A 22,667-nucleotide genomic window follows, 5' to 3' on the forward strand; every position below is an offset into this window, starting at 1 on the left:
AAGAGTATATTTGTTCTTTAGTTCAACAAAACTTACCATGTGTCCATGATATGTCCTAAATACATTGTTGATTCAGAAAATGTGGTTATCATAAGAATGAACTCTTCTTAAGACAGTGTGAGAGAAATTCATTTTACCTGGGGTGGAGGACAAAGGCAAGTTTCATAAAGGAGAGGGAGCAAAAATTTGAATAATAGATGTTTTTCGGGTGGAAAGAGGGGAAACAGATGTATGCGGTATGTTTGGAAATGACAAATAACAATACCCAGTGGAAAATGGCAAAGGTTGTGTGAAAAGCAATGTGCAGAACTCCAGCACTGAAATTCTGAATGGATCCAATGGCAGGGCAAAAATGAAACATGGAAATATGTCATTGTGATACCTGAAATCCCTCTTATGACTGTAATGTAGATTCATGAGTGCTGACCTTCCTGACCTTCATTTCCTCTTCCCCAAGCAATGAGGGATAGAAGGCTCACAGTTCTGGGATCTCCTGATCTGAGAGATTCCACGTGCTTCCAGATAGTACAGATGACAAAACCTTAGACATGCTTCCATGATAACTGTGAGGTACATTGGAAAAGAATGTACCTGCAACATTATGTCCTTGATCTTGTGCAAAGGTAACCGCAGCCAAGTCTGAGTTATCATTCTTGCCAATCCTTAAAACTTGACCAGCTTTAGCGGTTCAACCTAGCATAAAAAAAGACGTTCCAGAGCTAGAAATAAAAATGATCAATACACATATGAGAATATATTCAACTTCATTGTTTTAGGATCTACCTAAATAAAGATGAAAATTATGGGGCTCTGTCATGTCTCAACATTTCTCATAGTTCTCATATTTCTGTTCTTTTGTATTAGGCCTTGAGATGATTCCACTTTTCACTTCCCCAGCTCTTATTCAGTCTTCGGTTGTGTCTGCTATTCAGCTCATCTACTGAGTTTTTGTGTCAATAATTGTAATTTTCATTGCCATCATTATTCATTTTTCTCTTTCATAATATTCTGCTCTTGTTTCATGGTTACAATCCACTCTTATCTCTTGATCTATAACCTCAGCTTCCTCAGATGTTAGTTGTTAAAGTTGAGTTTTATACCTCTCTTTGATGGTTGTGATTTTTCCCTTAATGGTTAGTAATATTTGTTTTCAGTTCATCTATGCTTTGAGATCCCATGTTTTCATATCTGGGAAAATTCTGCATCTGTTCAACAGAGTTGGCACCAGTTATTATTGGGAAGGGGTAGAATCTGATGCCCACTGGGATTTCACAGTAGCTTATCTTCTGGAAATACCAGTTCCCCTTCCCTTCTGAGGGTAAAAATTCACCCAGGTTGCTGTCTTTCATCAAGACCAAGTGCTCTTCTTGTTCTCCATCTGGGAGGGAATGGTTCTGCTCTCTTCTTGCCAGGACAGGGCCAACATGGTTGACCATTCTGGATGCTTCCTCAGTCACACTAATGATTGCTGGAGGCAGTCACACTAATAATTGCTGGAGGCATCCTTTCTATTGCTTACAGCCGTTGTTGTGTGTTCAGAGCAATCCTGGAACCAATCCCACCTTTAGTAGAAATATTTTCTTGTATATGTATTTTCCTCTATTTGGCTAACCACACCTGTTTCTCTTTGGAATTTTTCAAAATCTGTGCTTGATGACAGCATTTTGCCTGGTTCTCACTCTTTCTATGAAGGTATTATTCTTCATAGCTGTGGAATTTCTATACAGGCAACATTTAAGGGCTATATTCTGCTTCGAAGGAGGAGACTTTTAAATCTAATGGTATGTATTGGGTGCTACTGAAGCATGGGTAAATAAATATTTTAAAAATATGTATATATGTGTCTGTGCCTGTGTATATTATTTTTATCTATTTATTCTCCCAATAAGTACCTGATGGCAATGTATACTGAATATATGGTAATACACACACACACACATACACACACACACACACATTTTGCCATTGGATTAAAAAGTCTCTTCCTTTAAAGCAGATTGCTGCCCTTAATCTCTCAAATAAATGTATTTAACTGGTCCAAGGAGTCACAGACGTTTATGAACAAGAGAAGACTCTTGAGATAAGTCATGAAGATTGATTTAATTAATTTGCCCCTCAGAGGTACCTGCTAACTTCCACAATAAAATTCAAACTCCTTAAGTTTGCAAAGACTTGGCTTGTGCTTTCCTCTGACCTCATTTCCGACTAAGTCCCCCTTCTCCTACCATACCCCACTCCCTAGTTCTGTGGAAGAACTTGCTATTCTCCATAGGAAGAAAGGCTGTTTCAGTTTCTGAACCTCCATAGGCATGGTTCCCTTTCCTTGGAACTTTTTGGCCCTGGCAAGTTTATCTCATCCAAATACTCACACTGTTTCAAGATAATTCTTTGTTTAAAGAATCCAACTGATAGTGCATTTATGGTGATTAGCTACCATGTTTCATCCAATTATATGCACTATCATCTTCCTTTTTAAGGATTCTACAGCGTGATTTATGCACCAGCCTCCCTGTGATCCCAGGGCCATCACTATCTTGCAGCCTTGGCTGTGCAGTGTCAGGGCATTAGATAGGTGTAAAGGCTTCCAGAAAACTCCCCACTGCCCCTCTCCAGGAGATAACATGTTGAGTCTATTAATGATGTGTGAACAGGAGTCAACAGATTCTGGCCTTAGTCCAGATTCTGATAAATATGACCTTGACAAGCCAAGACAGTTTCATTTCTCTGGGCCTTGGTTTTGACATTGAGGGTGTACCCGCTACAGGAGAGAATTAGAAAGAGACTGCCCGAGCTCTCTCCCAGGTTTCAAATTAGATAACAGATCAAGTAAGTTGTGGTATGTGTTTTTTAATTTCTAGATTAATTTAATGACTCAGGAACTACATTGTCATTTAAATACTTGAATAATACTGATTGAAAAATGTCCCCCTGTGAATCTTGGAATTCTTCCTTCTAATTCGTTGCACTGCTGCACAGTATTCCATGATATAGCCAAACCATCATTTATTTAATTATTTCTTTGTCGATTGACATCATGGTTGCTTCTAATTTGTCTTATTATACACAACGTTAGCGTGAACACCCTCGTAAGAAATTGTGTATTTTCTGATGTATCTCTGTTTTACTTACAGCCAAAAATCTGTGCTCTGAGCTTTGTCCCAACACAAATTGGCTAAGAAGAATTCAAACAAAGGTCTCCCTCCAGTGTATGCGGAAAAAGTCCCTAGAGATGAGAGTTAGAGAATAGTGACAAAGCGTTTTCACTGTAATGCCATAGGAAATCTGATGACTGCAACCTGGAGCTAAGTGAAACATCTGCTGTGGGAAGTGCTCCCTCAGAAAAGGATGTCAGGCTGACGTGTGGGTGCTGACTCCCTGGAGGTTTGGGCCAAGGTTGAGCACTGAAAAGAGCTTAGATGGGGGAGTAAATCCTTAAGAGAACTCCGGAACCTCACAGCAAGGTGAGCCACTTGGTTTGCTGACTCATTAGAGCCATAAAGACGGAGACAACAGAGAATTCCTTATCTCGCTCCTTATGTAGCACTGTAGGTCTTGCAAAACAAACACGTGTAATCACTGGCCAGAGCAGGAAAGAACCTGGAAGCTTCTCTCTTCTGCTAGTAGGGAGGTTGCTGAGAAAGGTCAGTGACCACGCTGGCCTGAAGAATTGACACTAGTGAGCGAGAAGCCGTGGATCGGTGGAGGGCAACACTGCAGAATAAGATTGCAAAAAGAAAAATAAGACCAGTCTTACTGAAAGTGTCAAACAAGCCAAAGAAGATTGGTAAAGTGGCTTCAAATGGAACAGGAAATCTACATACTAAACACAACTAAATGCCAGCATGACGCTAAGGGCTTTTATAGTCAACATCTCCTGCGGTCCTCACAAGTACTGTAAAAGGGATGTTATTACATATCCTCATTGGACATATGAAAACATAGCGACTCAAAGAAGTCCATTCTCCCTTCCTCCTTCGCTCCTTTCCTCCCTGCCTCCCTGCCACAAATATTTGTTCAGAGTCTATGATGTACCAGGTACTATTTTTGGCTCTGTGGATACAGAGGTAAGCCAGAAGATAAGGTCCTTTATTCTAGTAGATGGCAAATAATAAAACAAACAAATGAGAGAAAATATAAATGAATACATACGTTGACCAGAAAGACTATTACATTGCAATAAACTTAATGCAGAGATTTAAACTAAGGTGATATTGAGGGAACTTTTATGGGGTGATGGTTATGTCCTACATCTTATTTGTGGTGGTTCCACAATTGTATGCATTTGTCAGAATTCATAGAATGGTACACCTTATGAAGGGTGGCTCACTGTCTGTATATTATATCTCAATAAACGTGGCCTTTAAAAAAATAGAATCCTACAATGAAAGTGATGGGAGGCCACTTTAAATTGGGCAACAAAGGCCCCACTGAGAGGGTAGTAATTAAGTTGAGATACGAGTATAAGAAAGAAGATGAAGGGAAAGATCATTCCAGAGAAAGGAAATAGTAACTTCAAAATACCAATTGTGGGAATGAGCTTGGCATGTGCAAGTTAGAGCAGGGTGGGTGGGTTTGAAGACGTGGACAAGAAACAGAGAAGGGGGATTTTAGAAACCAAGATCAGAAGATTGATGTTATTTTTAGTGCCACAGGAAAAGTTGGCTTTTTAGCAGGCGAGTGCCAAGTTCTGATTTACGCTTTTAAAAGATCACTCAGGCTGCTATGAAGAGAATGACTTGTAGGGAGCAAGAGTCTGTTTTTTACTCTATATACATACCTTTAATAGTTTATCCACTAGACACAGTAAGAGATGAACACAATTACTACTAATAAAATAGAACAATCATAATAACATACTGTAATAAAAGTTACGTGAATGTGGTGTCTTTCTCTCTGACGACCAATCTGATAACCAGCATGACTACTAAGCGACTAAGGGGCAAGAAGCATAGAGTGTCCATACCCTGGGCAAAGGGATGATTCACGTTCTAGGCAGGATGGAGAGGGACAGTGTGAGATTTCATCACACTACTCAGAATAGTGTGCATCTTAAACATGAGTTGTTTTTTTCTAAAATTTTCCATTTAATATTTTTGGACCATTTATTCTTTTTGACTGGAGGTAACTGACACCTTGGCAAGTGAAACCAAGGATGGGGGGGACTACTATAATATACTGAATATAATGGTATTAGTTGAGGTAACAAGTAAATCCCAGTAGAATTTTGTTTTGTGTTTCTGACTGGAATTTTGTTTTGTGGTCACATAGAGAATGAGGCTCCTTGTACCTTTTCAGTATACTCTCCACTAGGGCCATGAAAGTCCTCCTCATTCAGTAATCAGATGGCAAATAAGTGACCACCTGTGGGAGATTTCTATGGGTTTGCTCAAAACATTTATACGTCAGGTTAACCTACACCCTACTAACTAGCCACATACTGCAAAAGTGGCAGAGAAGTAGTCTATGACTGGGCTACTGTAAGGGAACCTGGTTGGGTAATTATCTAACAATCTCTACCACCATTTTGTTTTGGAGCTAGAGACCAAAGGACATGGAGACGGATTGGATGAAATTTGTGAGAGAAGAGAGGAATCAATAATGAAGCCTCAGACTTCTCACTAGTGATGCTTGGTAACAGTGGTGAAAGAAGATCTAGGAGAAGGCTTCATTCCTCTCCTTCCTTTCACCCCACCTGTTGTACCAAAAGAAGGGATGATGAGTGGAAGGAGACACAAAACAATGCGAAGATTTAATTTAATCAAAGGCATAGGGAACAGCTTGATTGGAATGAATGCATAGGGGGGAATACTGATAAACAAATTTAGAAGGCAAATCAGAGACCTATCAGGGAGCTGTGTGTTGTAAGGAGGTGCAGTGGGGGGAGAGAGAGAATATTAGGCACATTTATCGTTGTCTCCTTCTCCTTGTTCTCTTCTTCTCTTCTTCCTCTTTTTCCTCTTTGTTGTAACTTTCACATCTGAATATCCCTAGATCCCCCAACCTTCTGAAGTCATCCTTTGTTTTAATATCCATATGAACTCACTGCTTACTCTAAATTAGGACAGATTAAGTTATACTAACAGTAATGAACAATCTCAAAATATCAGTGACTTAAAACAATAAAGGTCGATATTTTACTCATCAGGTATCAGTCAGAGAGTCAGGTGATGGAGCAGCCACCATTGCAAATATTTCCCTTCATCAGGGGAAAGAGAGTTCTGGAGTATCAGCAATCAAATGTTCATCTCCAAGATAACATGTATACATTCTGCTCACATGTCATTGGCCAGAATAATCACATGATCCCAGCAAACCACAGAGGGCCATGGAGTACAATGTTACTGTGCTGCTAGAGGGTCAGAACCAGAAATACTTGGTGGCCATTACCGATGACCATCACGCCACATATATGGGAAGTCCGATGTCAGCTTCAGATCTCTTTCTAATATGTGTTCTCTCATAAACTAGAAAGCACATTATTCTATCCAGTGTCATAATCACTTTTTTAAAGTTTTTGATATAAAATAATTAAATGTTTCACTTGTCCATAAATTTCCCATTGTACTATATAGACTCTATCCTGCGCCCTGGCCCTGTAACATTTGCAGCATTCTACTTCAAAGTCTTAAGTATTTATTGAATGAATGAGTGGACTATCACATATTTCATTTCTTTAAACTTTTTCTACGCCATGCATCGGGATTTCTCTCCAATTGTATCAAATCATGAGCTTTATTTTTTATTTTGCTTTTATTCCCATCCTGGTTCCTATGGAGATCTTACAGTGGGTGGAGCATTCCTGTATTATTAATTTCATGGCCTTACTGGCAGTGTTCGTAAAGATGTCCTCTATGGACACATTTTGTAATTCACTGAGCTCCACCCTTTCCTTTCCTTCTCTTCTTGCATTTTCTTTCTCTTTCCAAGATTACAAAATACAATCAATAAATGATATAATTTATGGTTTCATACTGTGTGCCATAAAATTTCACTTTCCTACAATATCTTGCTATTCAAATCTAGTCTTTAAGTATAATCAGATATGTGATTTCTTAGAACTTGTGTCTCTCCCCTCTCTCCCTCTTTCTCCCATCTGTTCACATCTATCTGATATTTCCCATATATTTTCCCTGTCAGCAGGGACTGAGCATGTAAGTCAGACGAAAAAGAACAAAACCCATATGATCTCACTCATATGTGGAATATAAAACAAAAAATAACCCAAAAAAAAGCTAACAAAGCAAAATAAAAAGAAACTCATAGATACAGACAACAGAATGGTGGTTACCAGAGGGGGTGGATGGGAAGAACTGGGGGAAGGGAGTCAAATACATGGTAAGGAGTGAAACTAGACTTTTGGTCGTGAGTATACGCAATAGAGTATACAGATATCAATATTGTACATCTGAAATGTTATTAACCAATATTACCTCAATAAAAAATTAATTAAAAATGTTAAAAGAATTTAAAATGCTTCCTCCTGTTGTTGTCTGACAGATGTTTGAAATTCTACTTTAGAGTCTCACTTGTTTAGAGAGTTTGTACAATACTGACATCACTAAACCACTGTGCCAGCTTAGGAGATCTTCAGCTTGTTCAGAGCAGTCTTAGCCCAAACCAGATGTGGAGTTCTCCCCACCATGTCTTTAGGTGTTCAGTAGATGGTTAGGCTAATGGGCATTGGAATATTGTGGGAAAGCAACCACCACAGCAACAACAAAAACAGTCTTGCTGGGTTTTCAGCCAGTGATTGGCATGTGCAAAAGGAGTCACTGTACACCCTGCCCAACAGATCAAGAAATAGGGGGTTTTGGGGAGAGTGACATTCACCCATGAAGGCAGAGCATTTGACTGGGAGAGTCTTCTGAGCCCCTGAAAGGAACTTTCATCAGTGTATCTTCTCTCAACTCCTCAGACACATCCTGGGTATTGTGTACTAGGGGTTGGGTAGGGCTGTTTACTTATCTTAGGCAACTTCCAAGGCAAGTCATAAGCAGCACCCCCTCTGCTTCTCCTCTCCTCTTCTCCCTCTTGTTCTCCCCTGGATTCCCACCCACACCCACTGTATCTTTTCCATATAAAAACCTCATTCTCTTTTCTTCCACAGTAGAATTGAACACCCCCTCAAAACCAGAGCCCACATAATTAGGTACCATTTTCTATTTGCTAGATGATAAGGACAGGGTTTCCAAACATTGTACAGAAGTGAGGGGAAATGTTTGTCCTCTGCATGGGGAGTTGGGGGGTGGGGAAGAAATCCTCCACCCTGGATTGTGTTAATCCATCAAAACAATCATTAAATTTTCATGTTGGGCTGATGGGTGGCTCAGTTGGTTAGAGCGTGGGCTCTGGGCAACAGGGCTGATGGTTCAATTCCCACATTGGCCAGAGAGCTGCACCCTCTGCAACTAGAATGAAGTCAATGAGCTGCAGCTGAGCTCCCGGGTGGCCAAATGGCTCAGTTGCTTGGAGTGCGTGCTCTCAACCACAAGGTTGCCGGTTCAACTCCTGCAAGGGATGGTGGGCTGTGCCCCCCGCAACTAACAATGGCAACTGGACCTGGAGCTGAGCTGCGCCCTCCACAACTAAGACTGAAAGGACAACAACTTGACTTGGATGGAGTTGATGAGTAGTCCTGGGAAAAACACACCACTGTTCCCCAATAAAAAGTCCTGAAAATACACACTGTTCCCCAATAAAATCCTGTTCCCCTTCACCAATAAAATCTTTAAAAACAATTAAATAAACAAATTTTCATGTTAAAACAAGTTGAACATTCATACCCCGTGATACCTGGAGCTTCATTAAAATGCAAATGAACAAAGATAGGTATCTGTTGTTAGTTATTTGACCTAAGTAAAGATTAATTTCCAACCTTTTCCTGAGAGTAATTTTTGATGAATAAGAACTGGGGGACATTGGATACTTTGTAGCGATGTAGAGAGGGTATGGCCAGAAATTGTGATCAGGCAAAGAATGGGGAAGGCTGTGAAGGTTTTGCTGTGTAGCCTTGCGCAAGTGAGTTATATTTACTTCCTAAACCACAAACCTAAAATACTCATACAGTTCCACTTTCCAGAACAATACCACATTTTGTTCCTTCCAACTATTCATTCTGTTCTTGACAGCCATGCCCGTCTTCTCCATGGTCACACCACCAAAAAGGGAGCTGACTATATCCTCTTTTGCACCACACTAAAACAGTCTAACTCTATCAGTGGACTGGGATAAAATTCCCTCATGTCTCATTTGCCTGGGCCCCAAATAAAGATTTTGAACCCTACTAACTTTGTGCATACCTCAGTGAGCATCCAGTAAATTCTGTACTCTCAGCCTATACCCGTACGACTGCTCTTTCGAGAAAGAGATAAGCCCAGGGCAAGCCTGTGCTTTTCAATGCAGTGATGCCTAAGAGATTCAAGGCTAACTTCAGACCAGAGCGTGGCCAGAAAGTCGGCTTTTTTTACAGGATTCCAATATCACTGGAGGAACTAAGAAAGTATGAAAGAAATGAACATAATCGGAGAAATTGGGAAGCAGTTAGGCAGCAAGAGATGAGACACTAAGTAGAAAAGAATGACCTTCAAGAAAACGCAAAAGCTGAAAATATTGGCTGTCAATAAACAGGAAATGCCACTAGCATAAGAGCAGTGGGGATATCACCAGAAATGTTACTGAAGGACCCTACACAAAAGGAGAGGAACGTTTGGGATATTTTAAGACATGGTGAATTTACTATAATTATTACCTGTTATTGCGATCATCTTCAAAGTTAGAATGGTTTGGGGATGCTAGGACCATATTTTTATTAACACAATGACTAAGTACCCATCCACCTTTTTCCCAAAGCTTCAAGGATTTGTGGCCTCGGGAAATTTGTGTTAGAATAGCTGCTGGAATGTCCTAAAGCTCTGAAACTGAATTACTTTTCTGGAAGGTGATGTATTTACCTGCTAACCACAATAAACTAAGGACTGCAGCAGACCCCCCTCCCCAGGACAAACGCAAACAGAGGGTAAAGAAACCCCACATCACTGGAGATGGTTTACGATTTGCCAAACTGTGCACACTTTTTGTTTTACATTTTCTATACAAGCCTGGTAATGTTTAGGGAAAACTAAAGTAACATTACCAAGGTCAAGTTCAAGATTAGTGCTTAATTGACTTACTACAAATTAGACATTCAGGGTTTTTCTTAAAATTCCTACAGAAGTTTTTTGTTGTTTGGGGTGTTGTTTTTTTTTGATCACTGCTGAATCTGCACCAAGTTACACAAACTTCCTAATAGAAAAGTGTCGGTGACGGACAGAATTAATGAATCCCTTCCCAAGTAAGTAAATTATAGAATGTAGATGATCATTGTATATCCTTAGTTGCGGTTGCCAATGCAAATGAGTCAGGATTTGCTTCAGACACTGAGTTAATTGTGTAACTCTACAGTGGGAAATGCCATTGGAGAGTACTTGCTGACCTCACAGTTGAAAAAACCATTTAAAAGATGTGGAAACCAGATGTTTCAGTCACATTTCAGCCTCTGCTCTGAGAATTTCTCCTGAGCATCCCCTAATAGGCTATTACTCCCTTACAACTGAAATATGATCATTTTAATTTATCTATTTGTCTTGCTGTGGGAAGAGGCTCACGGATGGGGATTCAAGAATGGAATTTTTCATAATTCCATATGGCTTGGTAAGAAACTTTTCTCATTGAACTCGTTGTTGGGAATGCCACTTCTTTGAATTCATAGAGAAGTGATTCAAAGCAGTAAATTTTTCTGTTCTGTTCAAGCCTCATATTTTCAATGAAAATGCTTAGGAAAGATAGCTATTGGAATGCATGTATCATTTTTCTTTAAAAGTGTTCCTGCCTTCTAAAATTTAAAAATAGCATTTCGTAAATTGTTCAGTAGAAAGATGTTAATATTTATATTCCATAAGAAATATATTTTAAAAATTTTAAAGCAGATGAGGTGGTATAACGTGGGGAATGTTTCTTTAACAAAACACCAATATACTATTTTGTTTTTATATCAATGCATTTGCAGTCAGATTTCATAGCAGGTAACAAAATCATAACAGGTAAGTTGGAAAATCAATAGTTTTATAATTATTGCTCCATGTATTCTGACCTAGAGTATAGATCTTGTTTTTTTCCAAATATCTTCTGATTAGTTTGACAAAGCCAGCTTGTAATACAGAAAAAAAAAATTTTAGTCTTGTATTTCTGAATGCATTCTTACCACTTTGATTTCTTTTGTTCAAGCTATCCATATAAATACTTTTCTACCTCTTTTGTTAGACAGGAAGAGATTCTTTTGTTGTTTTGTTAGATGTAGAAAACAACATGGGCCTTACTGTGAATATAAACAAGAGACCAAAAAAGCCAAATACTGAAAACCCAAAACACCCCTTATAGCACTCTATACAATGCTTTAATTTTCAGGATACCAATTAATATTGCTTTATGTTCATTATTGTGTTTGACAGTGACATTTTTTTGAATTTCTCAAGAAGAAAATTGAGGGATTTTTGTGTAAAATAAAGAAAAAAGAGAAAGCAAAATTAACCTACATCCTGGTTTTATGCTTGCTAAACAACACACAGTTGTACAATATTTCCTTTTCAGCATGTTTCTCTCTGGTAATAACTGTAGCCATGAGGATTTCATTAAAAGCTCGATTTGCAATGCTGCCTCTTTTTTCAGCTTGAGCCAGTGAACTAGTTTCATGCTGAACAGTGAGATCCATTTGGCCAAGACGGGGCCTGGGATTTACCAGAGGAATGAACAAGTCTCTGTTTATTTTCACTGTACACCGTCAAACTTAGGAAATACACACATTATTTGTTAGAAATGAAAAAGATTGTCATGAAGCTAGTAAGAATTAAACCCATATGGATGAACTTTGAAACGCTGCAAAACTCTCTAATGGTCAAATAATCTGGAGCTGTTGTTTTTTTAAGTGATGTTGTATATTACAAAAAATATAAACCTGGACAATAGAAGTTCTCTTCTAGAGGTAGAGAGGAGGAAACCCAAATGTTTGTTAATAGTATGCTGCAAATCTAAGGCTCGGGGTAATTGCACATTGCTTCAATCTGGGACAAATTATTGACCAGTCAGCCTAGCACAAATTGTTTACAGTTGGTTAGGTGAATATAGTATAAGAAACTATTTAAGGAGGAAAGAGAGCTGGATTGGAAGGCAGGAATCTGCTAGGTAGCCACTCTCAAGAACAAGGCGCTTTATTTAAACTCTTGGTTTCAGATACACACTGGTAAAATGAGTAGGTTGAAATAGAGGGTCCCTAAGGTTTATTTTTAACTCTAGTATCATAAGTTGAACCATCGTAAATCGGGGACCGTCTGCGTTTGCACTAGTGTCCAAATTGCTTGAGAACAGGGCTTGATACACAGCACCTAACAAAACACCTAGTGGTCCATGCTCAAAACAACCAAATTGGAAACTAGTGCAAGTTTAGTTAATGTGGCTTTACCATGTGGAGAGGCCTTGGGCAGTAGGTGACTTTCACAGGGGAAAACAACTTTGATGTTCCTTGTGCTTCCTGACCTGTAAGTATCAGATTGAGTAAGGTCCTTCGGATGGACCGTTACCATATAGTGGATGAGAGGAGGATCATGTGGGGTCCAGAAAAACAAAGAAAATGCCAAGCAGCGTCTCCCATTGAACTGTGGCAGGGTCAACTTCAGCTTGGGAAGGACAGCAAGGAACCATATTTCAAACACTGCTGGATTCATGTCGCTGCACGCCAAGGAATGTGTGTTCTCATTGGAAATGGGCTTGATAGTGGCCGATTGCACAGGTCAGGGTGTAAAAGTTGAACCACAATCTGACATTCAGCGCAGAACTATTAGAGCTATGCTACGATTATTGTCCTGAGAATCGTTTCACATTGTTTCCATGGCAAAATGCACTCTAAACTCAAACAGTCCATCTAAACACTGATCTACTAGGAGACAACTCATGTATGATTTAACACCACTTAAAATATTTTGGGAACAAATGTGAACTAAAAAAGACAAAACAGATAAAGTACTTAGGAACTGGTACCCAGATTTTGATCTGCTGTGTTTGAATCTAGTTGTCTTTTCTTTAATGCAGTATCTGTTTGCTTTGGATTCCTGCAAACTTTTCCTTACTTTTTGATATGTTTACTAAATTCTCAATTATACTGCATTAGTCATTTTCCTCAAATGGATATTATGGCTTATTTTTCTCCATCATTGTGAGCCTACATCATGGATTCATTTTCATTGGGTTCTTTTGCCTTCACCTCCTTTTCCCCTCTATTAATTACTTTTCCAAATACAATGTTGGCTAAAAACTCTTTAAAAAGAAACAAATGAAAAAAAACCTCTTTCAGGCTATCAGTTCAGAAACATAATTTAGCCTCAAGTTTCTGTCTGTGTCTCCAGATTCCCCTAAAATTTCCCTCATTCATATTTTTCCCCCAAAGCTTTCTAATATTGAAAACTTAGCTACCCAAGGCAGCCGACCCAGGGAACCCTTTGGCAAGAACAGTAGCTGATGTAATCTTCCAGCTGAGGCCACAAAATTCCCCTTGTTCCATAAGAATGAATAATAGTGCATTTACCACATTTTGTGAATTCACAGAACAAGCAGCGGGCGTGTACCACAGAGAAGCGCGGACTGGCAAATACAAGCTCACCTACACGGAGGCAAAGGCGGTGTGTGAATATGAAGGTGGCAGACTCGCCACCTACAAGCAGCTAGAGGCAGCCAGAAAAATTGGTAACTGATTTGACATTGACTTTCCTTCTTTTTCACACCTTTCATGTAACCCCTTAATAATAAGACTTCTCTTTCCATCCCTGCTAACAGTTCTCTAAGCCCCTATGACATCTCAGCCCTCCAGCTTTTCCCATCTTCTCTGCCTAGAAATAGTGGGAAATTGCTGGTACTGTTAATAGCAACTTATTTGGGGGTCACAACCCAGTATGAGCTAATAAGTAAGCCAAAAGAAATGAAAACATTATCTCGATATCATTTAAATTCCTCATTAACTTTAATGCCACTGATATTCATTTTTAATACTACTAAGTCTCTTCATGACTTCTGATTATGGGTTTCCTTAACTGTTAAATGGTGTTACTATATGTTGAGTCTTATAAGGAAATTTACTTGGTAGAAGAAATATTGAACTTAGTGGTTTGGGGGTTGTTGTTTTTTCAATTTTTTTTCCTCCCTTTTTTTTTTTTTTTTTTTTTTTACATTAAGTGTGAGAATGTATTTGTACTTCAGGATCAAAAGCTATGAGGAGAAGGAGGATAAACAAGTTGTAAGATGACAGGAAAAAGAAACAGGAAAGATAATGTCAGGAGACATGGTGGAAAACCCAGTAATTAACTGGAAACAAATAGTGCTATGTTTTTCTTTATTTGAAAAAAGGTGGCTGCTACCATCTCTCCTGGACTTCCAGGAAAAGCCACAGGCCATGCCCATTTGGAACTCTTCTCCACTGAAGAAACCCCTTTGCTGATAAAAAAAATCCCTGACAAAGCTAATACTATTATTCTACAAAAATAAAGGTGTTCTCTAAAATGCTGCAAAGTCTCCCCAGGTAACTGCTCAGTGTGACAGTACCTAGGGCGATGGATACAAAGGCCAGAGCCATTACTAGCCACCCTGGACTTCTAGTAAAATTGTTCTTGGATGGCACTGGCAAATATGTAAGCAGCCTCCACATTGAGCAAGAAAGACAGGCCTGAGGTTCTGTTTGAAATGTATGAGTGTTTTTATCCCTCTTCATATTTTTTAAAATATTAGCAATATTTTAATGATCCGGAAATAGAAATTAATTAAATTATCATTTGAAAAAAAAATTGTTTCATTGGAGAAAAGAAGCCAGCTCTGAACTTGGATTGTTTGCATATCCATGGTATTATGATTTCTAATTCATCTGCATCTTTTTTTTTCAAGTAAGATGTCATTTTCTAGTAGAAGTCAGATGTTATATTTTATATGTGTTCCAATTCTATTTTATATTTTAAGAGAATAGTTTTTCCCCTTTTACATGAGCTGGATTTGGGCAGCTAAGAAACTGTCACTGTTTAGAAGGAGCCATCTTTGTTAGAATGAACTTCTCTCAGCTGAGCAAGTTTAAGCCTACGGCCCTTTCATTCTCTTGCAGGATTTCATGTCTGTGCTGCTGGGTGGATGGCCAAGGGCAGAGTTGGATACCCCATTGTGAAGCCAGGGTCCAACTGTGGATTTGGAAAAACCGGTATTATTGATTACGGAGTCCGTCTCAACAGGAGTGAAAGATGGGATGCCTATTGCTACAACCCACATGGTTTGTTACAAACAATCATCTTATACTTTGCAAAAACAGTTACGTGTTACTAAGAGGTTGTTAAAAAGAAGTAGCTTCTTCCAGAGATAAATCAATTCAGTGAAGATAATTATTAATAAGTACCATTCATAGAGTGATCGTCATGTGCCACTGACTTGTGTTCCTTCATCTACACCATCACTCAATATTCACAACTCTGCAAGGAGTTATTGTTATACCCATTTTAGAAATCAGAAAACTGAGTGTTTAAGAGCTTAAGTAACTTACCCCCAATTAAACAGGCAAAATTAGTAGGCAGGTAAGATAGTGAATTCAGGTCTTTCCTGTGCCAGGGAACTTCCTGACCACAAAGGGAAAAAAAGCAGATTATGAACTTGTCACCATTAATTAGCTAAAACAATAAAGTGATACTGCTGTTCAAAATTATCCCTTTGATAGAACAGGGAAAAGGAGAGAGAAAAAACAAACTCCCTGATTTATGTTTGTACATAAATTCTTAAACTTTCCAAACTAAGCAACTGTGAGGTTTGTTTTAACAATTATATATTGGATACACTAGTTATTATTATATAGTATAATTTTATTCATATTCTTTTTGCATTGTTGATAGTAGCTAGGAAAACTTTAAAGAGAAAAACTAACTCATTATTATTACTATAAAGAGTTATTCTTTGTTCATGTTCCAGGAGAAAAAAAAAAATAGACTTCTTTTTGGATGTAATTCCTCCAGGATAATATTACAAAGTGTTACAATGTGTTACAAAGTTGTTCTCACGTTTATGATCATAAACATCCTCAGGTGGTGTCCCATTTGGATCTACCACAGAAGAAAGTGCATAACACAGTAGGAAAGTTACAGTGAAGTTCTAGCACATTATTATAGAATTTATTATTTAATGATATTAACCACTGGAGAACAGTTTCTCATCTTTTAACTAACCAATATAACCCTCAATATATGCATTCCAAAATGTGTATTTCAAGCAGAAAAGAATTTTGCCTAGAGCTATCACCTAGTCCCACTTGAGACAACATACGAATAAATACAGTGCATTTATATAGGACTGTAACTTCTAAATCACTTTGACATACTTTAAGCCTATCCAGTACTATAATATATTTAGTCCTATACTTAGTCATTGTTAATCATTCATATATCTTTTTTTCCTCCCTCTTTCTCGTCCTCTCTTCCTTGTTCTTCAACCTGTTTATACAGGCAACTCTCTTTTAGCTCTCAAGAGTAACTTTTATTTCCAAAATACTCTCTGATTCTTCTTTTGCTTAATGAACCGTAGGATCTCTGAGCATCTATCCCATCATTTTCATAAGTCAAAGTCTAGAGAAATGAAGAAGTGCTAATGGAAAGGGTCTTACAGTACTTCATTGCCCTTTTGTAAGAATGCTACCTTAATCTACAAATTTTTATAAGCTTCTTTTGTTTCTCATAGAAGCTGACTACTTTTCACTCTACAAATATGTGTATAGAATCCTGGGAAACTTGTTCTTACTCCACTCTCAGCTTACTTTTGAATTCAGTGATACGCTGATTATTTAGGATGTGGTTAACCAGAGGGGGACTGGGGACCCCGTGAACTAGCACTGGGAGAAGAACAGCTCGTTGAAAATAATTGGAATGAAAACATCATAACAATATCAGAAAAAATAAGCAAGAATTATGAGTTACTCAATATCACCAACTTAGAGCTGACTGAAGTCAAAAGAATAGGGTCTTTAAGAAGTGTTTAGAAGTAAACTTGCTCATTCAAGTTCTGAATGTATGACGTGATGTTGACTGCATTTTATGTGAAAACTTTTAAACCAATTAACAGTCCTCAAGGACCCAGTCAGCTTTGTGAATGTGTCATTTTCCAAATAAACAGGAGATGAGGCAACAACTATATCTAACATAAAAGCGAGAACTGAATAGATATAACTAGACAACCAAAATAATTCAATATTTGAATTTTTTCCTAATCTAATGATGATGTTATGGGACAGAGCATGTCACTCCAAAAGCTGACTCTGTACATACTTATGTACACTTTTAAACTATGTATTGTATGAATTTTAATAATACAATAAGAATAGCTTACATTTTGTATAACGTCCTTAAGTTATCTTCTATATTTTGTCCTCAGAATAATCCTGTGGGTGAAATAATAGGAGAGGCACGATTATATTTCTTTTACCAATGAAGACACTGAGATACAGAGTGGTCACAGAGCCTGGACTATATTCCTGACCTTTTGTCACTCCCCAGCTTTTCTAAGATGCTGTTCTATCTTGGAGGGAGATAAGCTTCCCTAGTGTCTATGACATTAAGGATTCTAACAAAATTTTTAAACACAGTTATGTTAAAGGAGAATATTCTTGGGAAAAGCTCTAATTGATTAAATAAAAAATATCTCCGAAAGCTACCCCATCAGCACCACTCAGATTAATTTAGAGTTTCCAGGTTGTATTTTTATTTTTTTTTAAGACACTAGACACTTACTTGATATGGAATTAAAATTAACCAGGGCCCCTTCATAACTTTCCCTCTGGGTCATACTTCAAATCACTACTTCTGGCAGAGGTTGTTTGTTTGATCTTATAACAGGTTATATGACACAACATAAATATATAAAATAAAAAATGACAAAAAATAAACAAACAAACATGAATAGCTTGACCAAATCCTCAAATATGAGTATTAAAGTTTTAGTTTAAAACCAATAAAAAGAGATGATTATAAATCATTCCTTTTAACTGGATTAGAGTGACCTTCAAGGTCTCTTGCAATCCTGAAATTCTACAATGATTTTCCAAAAGGAATTTACTAGACTCATTATTCTAAGTAGTCGAGTCCCTAAAGACACAGTGGGGACACCGCAGGACACAATATCCCTGTCATCTTGACTAGGCTGTTAGTAACATGGGTATGTATTTGTCAACACACATGGAAGTATACACATTAGACTTGTGTATCCTATCCTAAGCTTAAAAGACAAAAAGAAGCAAAAAAAATTCAACCAGGAGCAAAATTAATGAAATTACTATTTTTTCTTGCTATTTTACTTTTTTTAAAGTTCACAAACATGTGTTTATTTTACAGAATTGAGCAACTATTGCTGAAAAAATACATTTATTCTTTAGCTATAAGTATACATTATATGCTATAGATGCTATATTTTAAGCCATTTTTTACTATTTTATAAAAAGTAATAAACAGATGAACACTAAGATGTGAATATCATTTTAATGTAGGAATTTTTTTTCTAATGCTTTCTTATCTTTTTTTTTTTTTTCCCCATTTCAGCAAAAGAATGTGGTGGTATCTTCACAGATCCAAAGCGAATTTTTAAATCTCCAGGTTTCCCAAATGAGTATGATGATAATCAAATCTGCTACTGGCACATTAGACTCAAGTATGGTCAACGTGTTCACTTGAGTTTCTTGGACTTTGACCTTGAAGATGACCCAGCTTGCTTGGCCGACTATGTTGAAATATATGACAGTTATGATGATATCCATGGCTTTGTGGGAAGGTACATATTGTTTTCCCATACAGGAAGTTAAAGGAACACTGGCTATTTTGTTTGCTATTTCTTTAATTTTGCCCCAACTGTCCCTACAATAGATTGATTTTCCAGTATTTCTACTCTCCTGCAACACCATATCCTTTTGTAACAAAGATTTTTCTTAGCACGTTAAACCATAGTCAACTGCTACTTATTATTAAAATAGTGATAGCTGCTTTCTGATTATTATTATAACAATTAAATAGTCTATTTGTAAAGACTTCAAGATTGATCAACAGTGGGAGGAAGAAAGATACATGAGATGAAAAATTTGTTGGGGTTTTTAAGTGTTCTAGTTTCTGTCAAGCTCCTAAAAATAATTACAAATTCAGTCATTGTTACCTTTTTCCTGTGTTACAAAGCATTGTGCTAAGATATAAGGTAAATAAGCAAAATATAGCCCCTTCTCTCATACAATTTAGCTAAACGTACAATGAATATCTTCCTAAACATAGCTTTCTTTTTTTTCTTCAATATTTCTCCCTTGGTTTTTCAACATGCTGGAACACAATAGTTTTGTGTTCCCACCCTAAAATTTTAATATAGCTTAAATTTTGAACCCCTTACAAAATATTGCAAATTAAAGAATATATACAATTAGGTGTTTTATGTATTCAGGTTCCCACTTAACAACATGTATTTTAGACTACCAGCTATCTATACGAGTAGACTATCAGTTATCAATGCTCTATTATCCATCACAGTAATTTAATGAGGGAATATGAGAGTTGGGACAATTAAAAATGACAGACTCAATAGTTTTTATGTTGACTTTGAAACTGTAATTAAATACAAAGAAAAAGGCATTTCTTGGACAAATGAACAACAGTTTTTGGAGGGAAAGAGTTTCTTGCTTTGTCTTGGTTTGTTCTTTGGCTGAGACTACTGCTGTAGAAAAAAATACAAAACGTTTTAAAGATAGTTTGAAGAAGACAATAAAGTTGGTTGGAGGAATTAAAAACAAAGTAGTTTTTGAAAGATTGGACCTCCTACCCTGGGAATTAAAAAGATGTTTTTATTCTAAACCTAGTTTCAGAAATCAATTACAGCCCTAGATAAAATCATAAATTATTTTTTAAAAGGTTTTTAACAGACTATTTGTTATTTATTGGATTTATATTTTGTGATTTACCTTTAGAATAGATTTTTTTGAGAAACTGACAAAAAACAAAACAACAACAACAAAAAAACCTTTCCCTTTTATATAATATGCAAGGGAGTTCCTTTCAAGACGTGATTCAAATAAAAATCAAACCGTATTTTATCTATAAAGTCAAATGTAATTTTTCCACATTTCAGTCTGCTCTAGAATTTAAAATATTAATACCGCCAACCATACATCCACTCTCCTTAAACTGTGAAGAAAACTTTATGAGATTAATCAAAAACAAATTTTAAAATTTTTCCAAATAGATTCCAATTGTTTACTACACAAGTAGTGTTGTAGGTACACAGAGTAGAAATGCCACATATCCTTTCTTAAGAATCTCATTAATACTGTGAAGTTATTTTAAACAATGTTTTAACACCTCTCTTCCCTTACTAATTCAAGTTAAAAAAAAATAAAACATCATAAAATAATAGGAACATGAGTCATTAGGGGAAATAAAGCACTTTATCAGTAAGAGCTACTTGCAATAGTTGTATAATATTCATACATGTGACCTCTGTTTTTCAAAAATTTCTTTTCAGATACTGTGGAGATGAGCTTCCAGAAGACATCATTAGTACAGGTAATGGCTCTAAATTCAGGAGCAAAACTATGATTTATTTTCTCAGTGTCATTGAAAGTTAAGAACCCAGTAGTTATCACTATTTACTTTTTAAAGTTGAGAGAACTGAGGACAGATGTAGATTGCTAGCTTGTAAAATTCAAAGAATTTTACGTTATACTTTGTTTATACTTAAAGAAAGATTTATGCCAACTCATTGCACAAAATTGTAGACTTGTTATTTGCAGGAAATGCAGTCTGAGGTAATCTTGAATCTGCAAATCCATTAATAGAGCTGTGGCTTATCATTTCCATAAAATGTAATTAATGGCCAAAATTTTTCATGGATAAAGAATTGGAGTAATTTATGAAGTTTAAAATACCTCTGTCCCTGAACAAATTTTACATCATATTTATTGCATTTTTATTTTAGTACAGCATTCCCCAGGGAGAATTGTAAAAAACACAGTTCTGTGAGATGTTTTCAATAGATGTTACATGAGAAAAGGGCTCTAAGATCAAGTGAATTTGGGTAACATTGGGTTAAATAATGTTAAAGAGATTTCTTTATGGGAAGATGTCAGAGCTTTTAATATGTTAATTATGAATAGTAAATATCAAAAGCTACCTATGATTGGTAATGTTTTCCAAATTTTTTTCCTCCTGCCAATTATTTTGTGACTTTGTTACATGAAATGTACCTCAAGAAATGTCCTGTGGTAGCATAAATTTATTTCGATGAGCAATACCACTACTATTGCCCCAAACTGCTATTTTCTCGCTAAGAACTTTTTTTTCTTAGATGTCATTTTTCCTTTTTATTTTCATCACCAGCATTGGTAGTTCACATTTTTACTTGCTCTATTTTTCCTCCAAGTCATAAAATGATCACAATGCTTATGCCACTAAAAACAACAAAGAAACATTGATTTGCAATTTCTAAACAGTCCTTAAGCTCAGATACTACAAGCTGAATTACTCCCACCCGCTAGCCTTGCAGTGCACGCAATTCTCATTTATGTGTCATTATTACAAGAGATAGAACTACTAGTTCAATTCTTGAATGATTAATGCTTAAAACTTATTAATTCATTACTCTGCTACAATCTCCCTAGGAATGGTAACCTATTAAACTTTTTGTTTATCTCTTGTTCTTTTCTTGAGAACGTATTTTCTGCTAACAGAAAATTAAAAGAAGACATCTTAGGAACTATGGGAGGTAGTTGGGGGATGAGAATCCTCTTAAAGAGAAAAGAAAAAAGATGGAGAGTGAAAAAGCAGCCTGAAATGTGACATTTTTTTGTCAGCTAAATTGAAGGAGAGTAACATCTTTGTTCTTTTGCATCTTTCTCCTTTCCAGGAAATGTCATGACCTTGAAGTTTCTAAGTGATGCTTCAGTGACAGCAGGAGGTTTCCAAATCAAATATGTAGCAGTGGATCCTATATCGAAATCCAATCAAGGAAAAAATACAAGTACTACTACTGGAAATAAAAACTTTTTAGCTGGAAGATTTAGCCATTTATAAAAATTTTAAAAAAAGAGACATTTAGTATTTATGTTTGTATTTTTCAGAAGCCCTTGGATCTCACTTTTATATTATTATTATTATTATTGTTATTAACATTTATTTATTATTTTTTTGAAATGTGAATGCGACACCTGATAATTTTGAGAAAATTGGAAAATACAGAAAACTTCAAATGAGAAAATAAAATCTCTCATAATCCCACTGCATAAAAATAACAAGTGTTAACATTTATGTATTTTTCTTTCAGTCATTTTTTGATTTGTGATATGTGTATATTATGTATCTATATGTATTTGTATTTGAAATTTTTAAGTTCTGCTCTATGTACAGCTTTGTATCTTTTTTTTTTCAAACCTGGAACTACACGGCTTAAACATTTTCCCCTCTCACTGAGTATTCTGCAAAAACATGATTTTGAATAGCTGTAAAATGTTTCATGATATAATTGTTCCATGCTTTCTATAAGCCTGTCTGTATTATGTGAATTTTAGGTTGTTTTCATAAATATTACTTCAATAAACATCCTTGAACATA

The 22,667-nt window shown here is 36.6% G+C and overlaps 1 protein-coding gene and 1 long non-coding RNA gene across 2 annotated transcripts; one reads left to right on the top strand and one right to left on the bottom strand.

Moving 5' to 3' along the window:
* Positions 1-2,451: 2,451 nt before the first annotated feature.
* On the bottom strand, positions 2,452-18,612 carry LOC141572249 (uncharacterized). Its single transcript, XR_012497555.1, has 3 exons — positions 17,425-18,612; positions 15,599-15,671; positions 2,452-3,711 (listed from the first exon to the last, which is right to left on the bottom strand). It is a non-coding gene; the product is annotated as an uncharacterized LOC141572249 (long non-coding RNA).
* TNFAIP6 (TNF alpha induced protein 6) lies at positions 10,515-22,667 on the top strand. Its single transcript, XM_019737419.2, has 6 exons — positions 10,515-10,689; positions 13,633-13,770; positions 15,170-15,331; positions 18,630-18,858; positions 20,584-20,624; positions 21,964-22,667. The coding sequence occupies exons 1-6, from the start codon at positions 10,596-10,598 to the stop codon at positions 22,128-22,130; spliced, it is 831 nt and encodes a 276-aa protein (XP_019592978.1). The 5' UTR covers positions 10,515-10,595; the 3' UTR covers positions 22,131-22,667.

The sequence above is a fragment of the Rhinolophus sinicus genome, linkage group LG01 (genome assembly GCF_036562045.2).
Source record: "Rhinolophus sinicus isolate RSC01 linkage group LG01, ASM3656204v1, whole genome shotgun sequence".
NCBI lineage: Eukaryota > Metazoa > Chordata > Mammalia > Chiroptera > Rhinolophidae > Rhinolophus > Rhinolophus sinicus.

What these genes read in the sequence shown, in the direction of transcription:
- TNFAIP6 (XM_019737419.2), top strand. Translation starts at nt 10,596, where the DNA reads ATGATCATTTTAATTTATCTATTTGTCTTGCTGTGGGAAGAGGCTCAC. An exon ending in CTATTGCTACAACCCACATG is followed by an intron (nt 15,332 to 18,629) that starts GTTTGTTACAAA and finishes TCCCCATTTCAG; the next exon opens with CAAAAGAATGTGGTGGTATC. An exon ending in ATCCATGGCTTTGTGGGAAG is followed by an intron (nt 18,859 to 20,583) that starts GTACATATTGTT and finishes ATTTCTTTTCAG; the next exon opens with ATACTGTGGAGATGAGCTTC.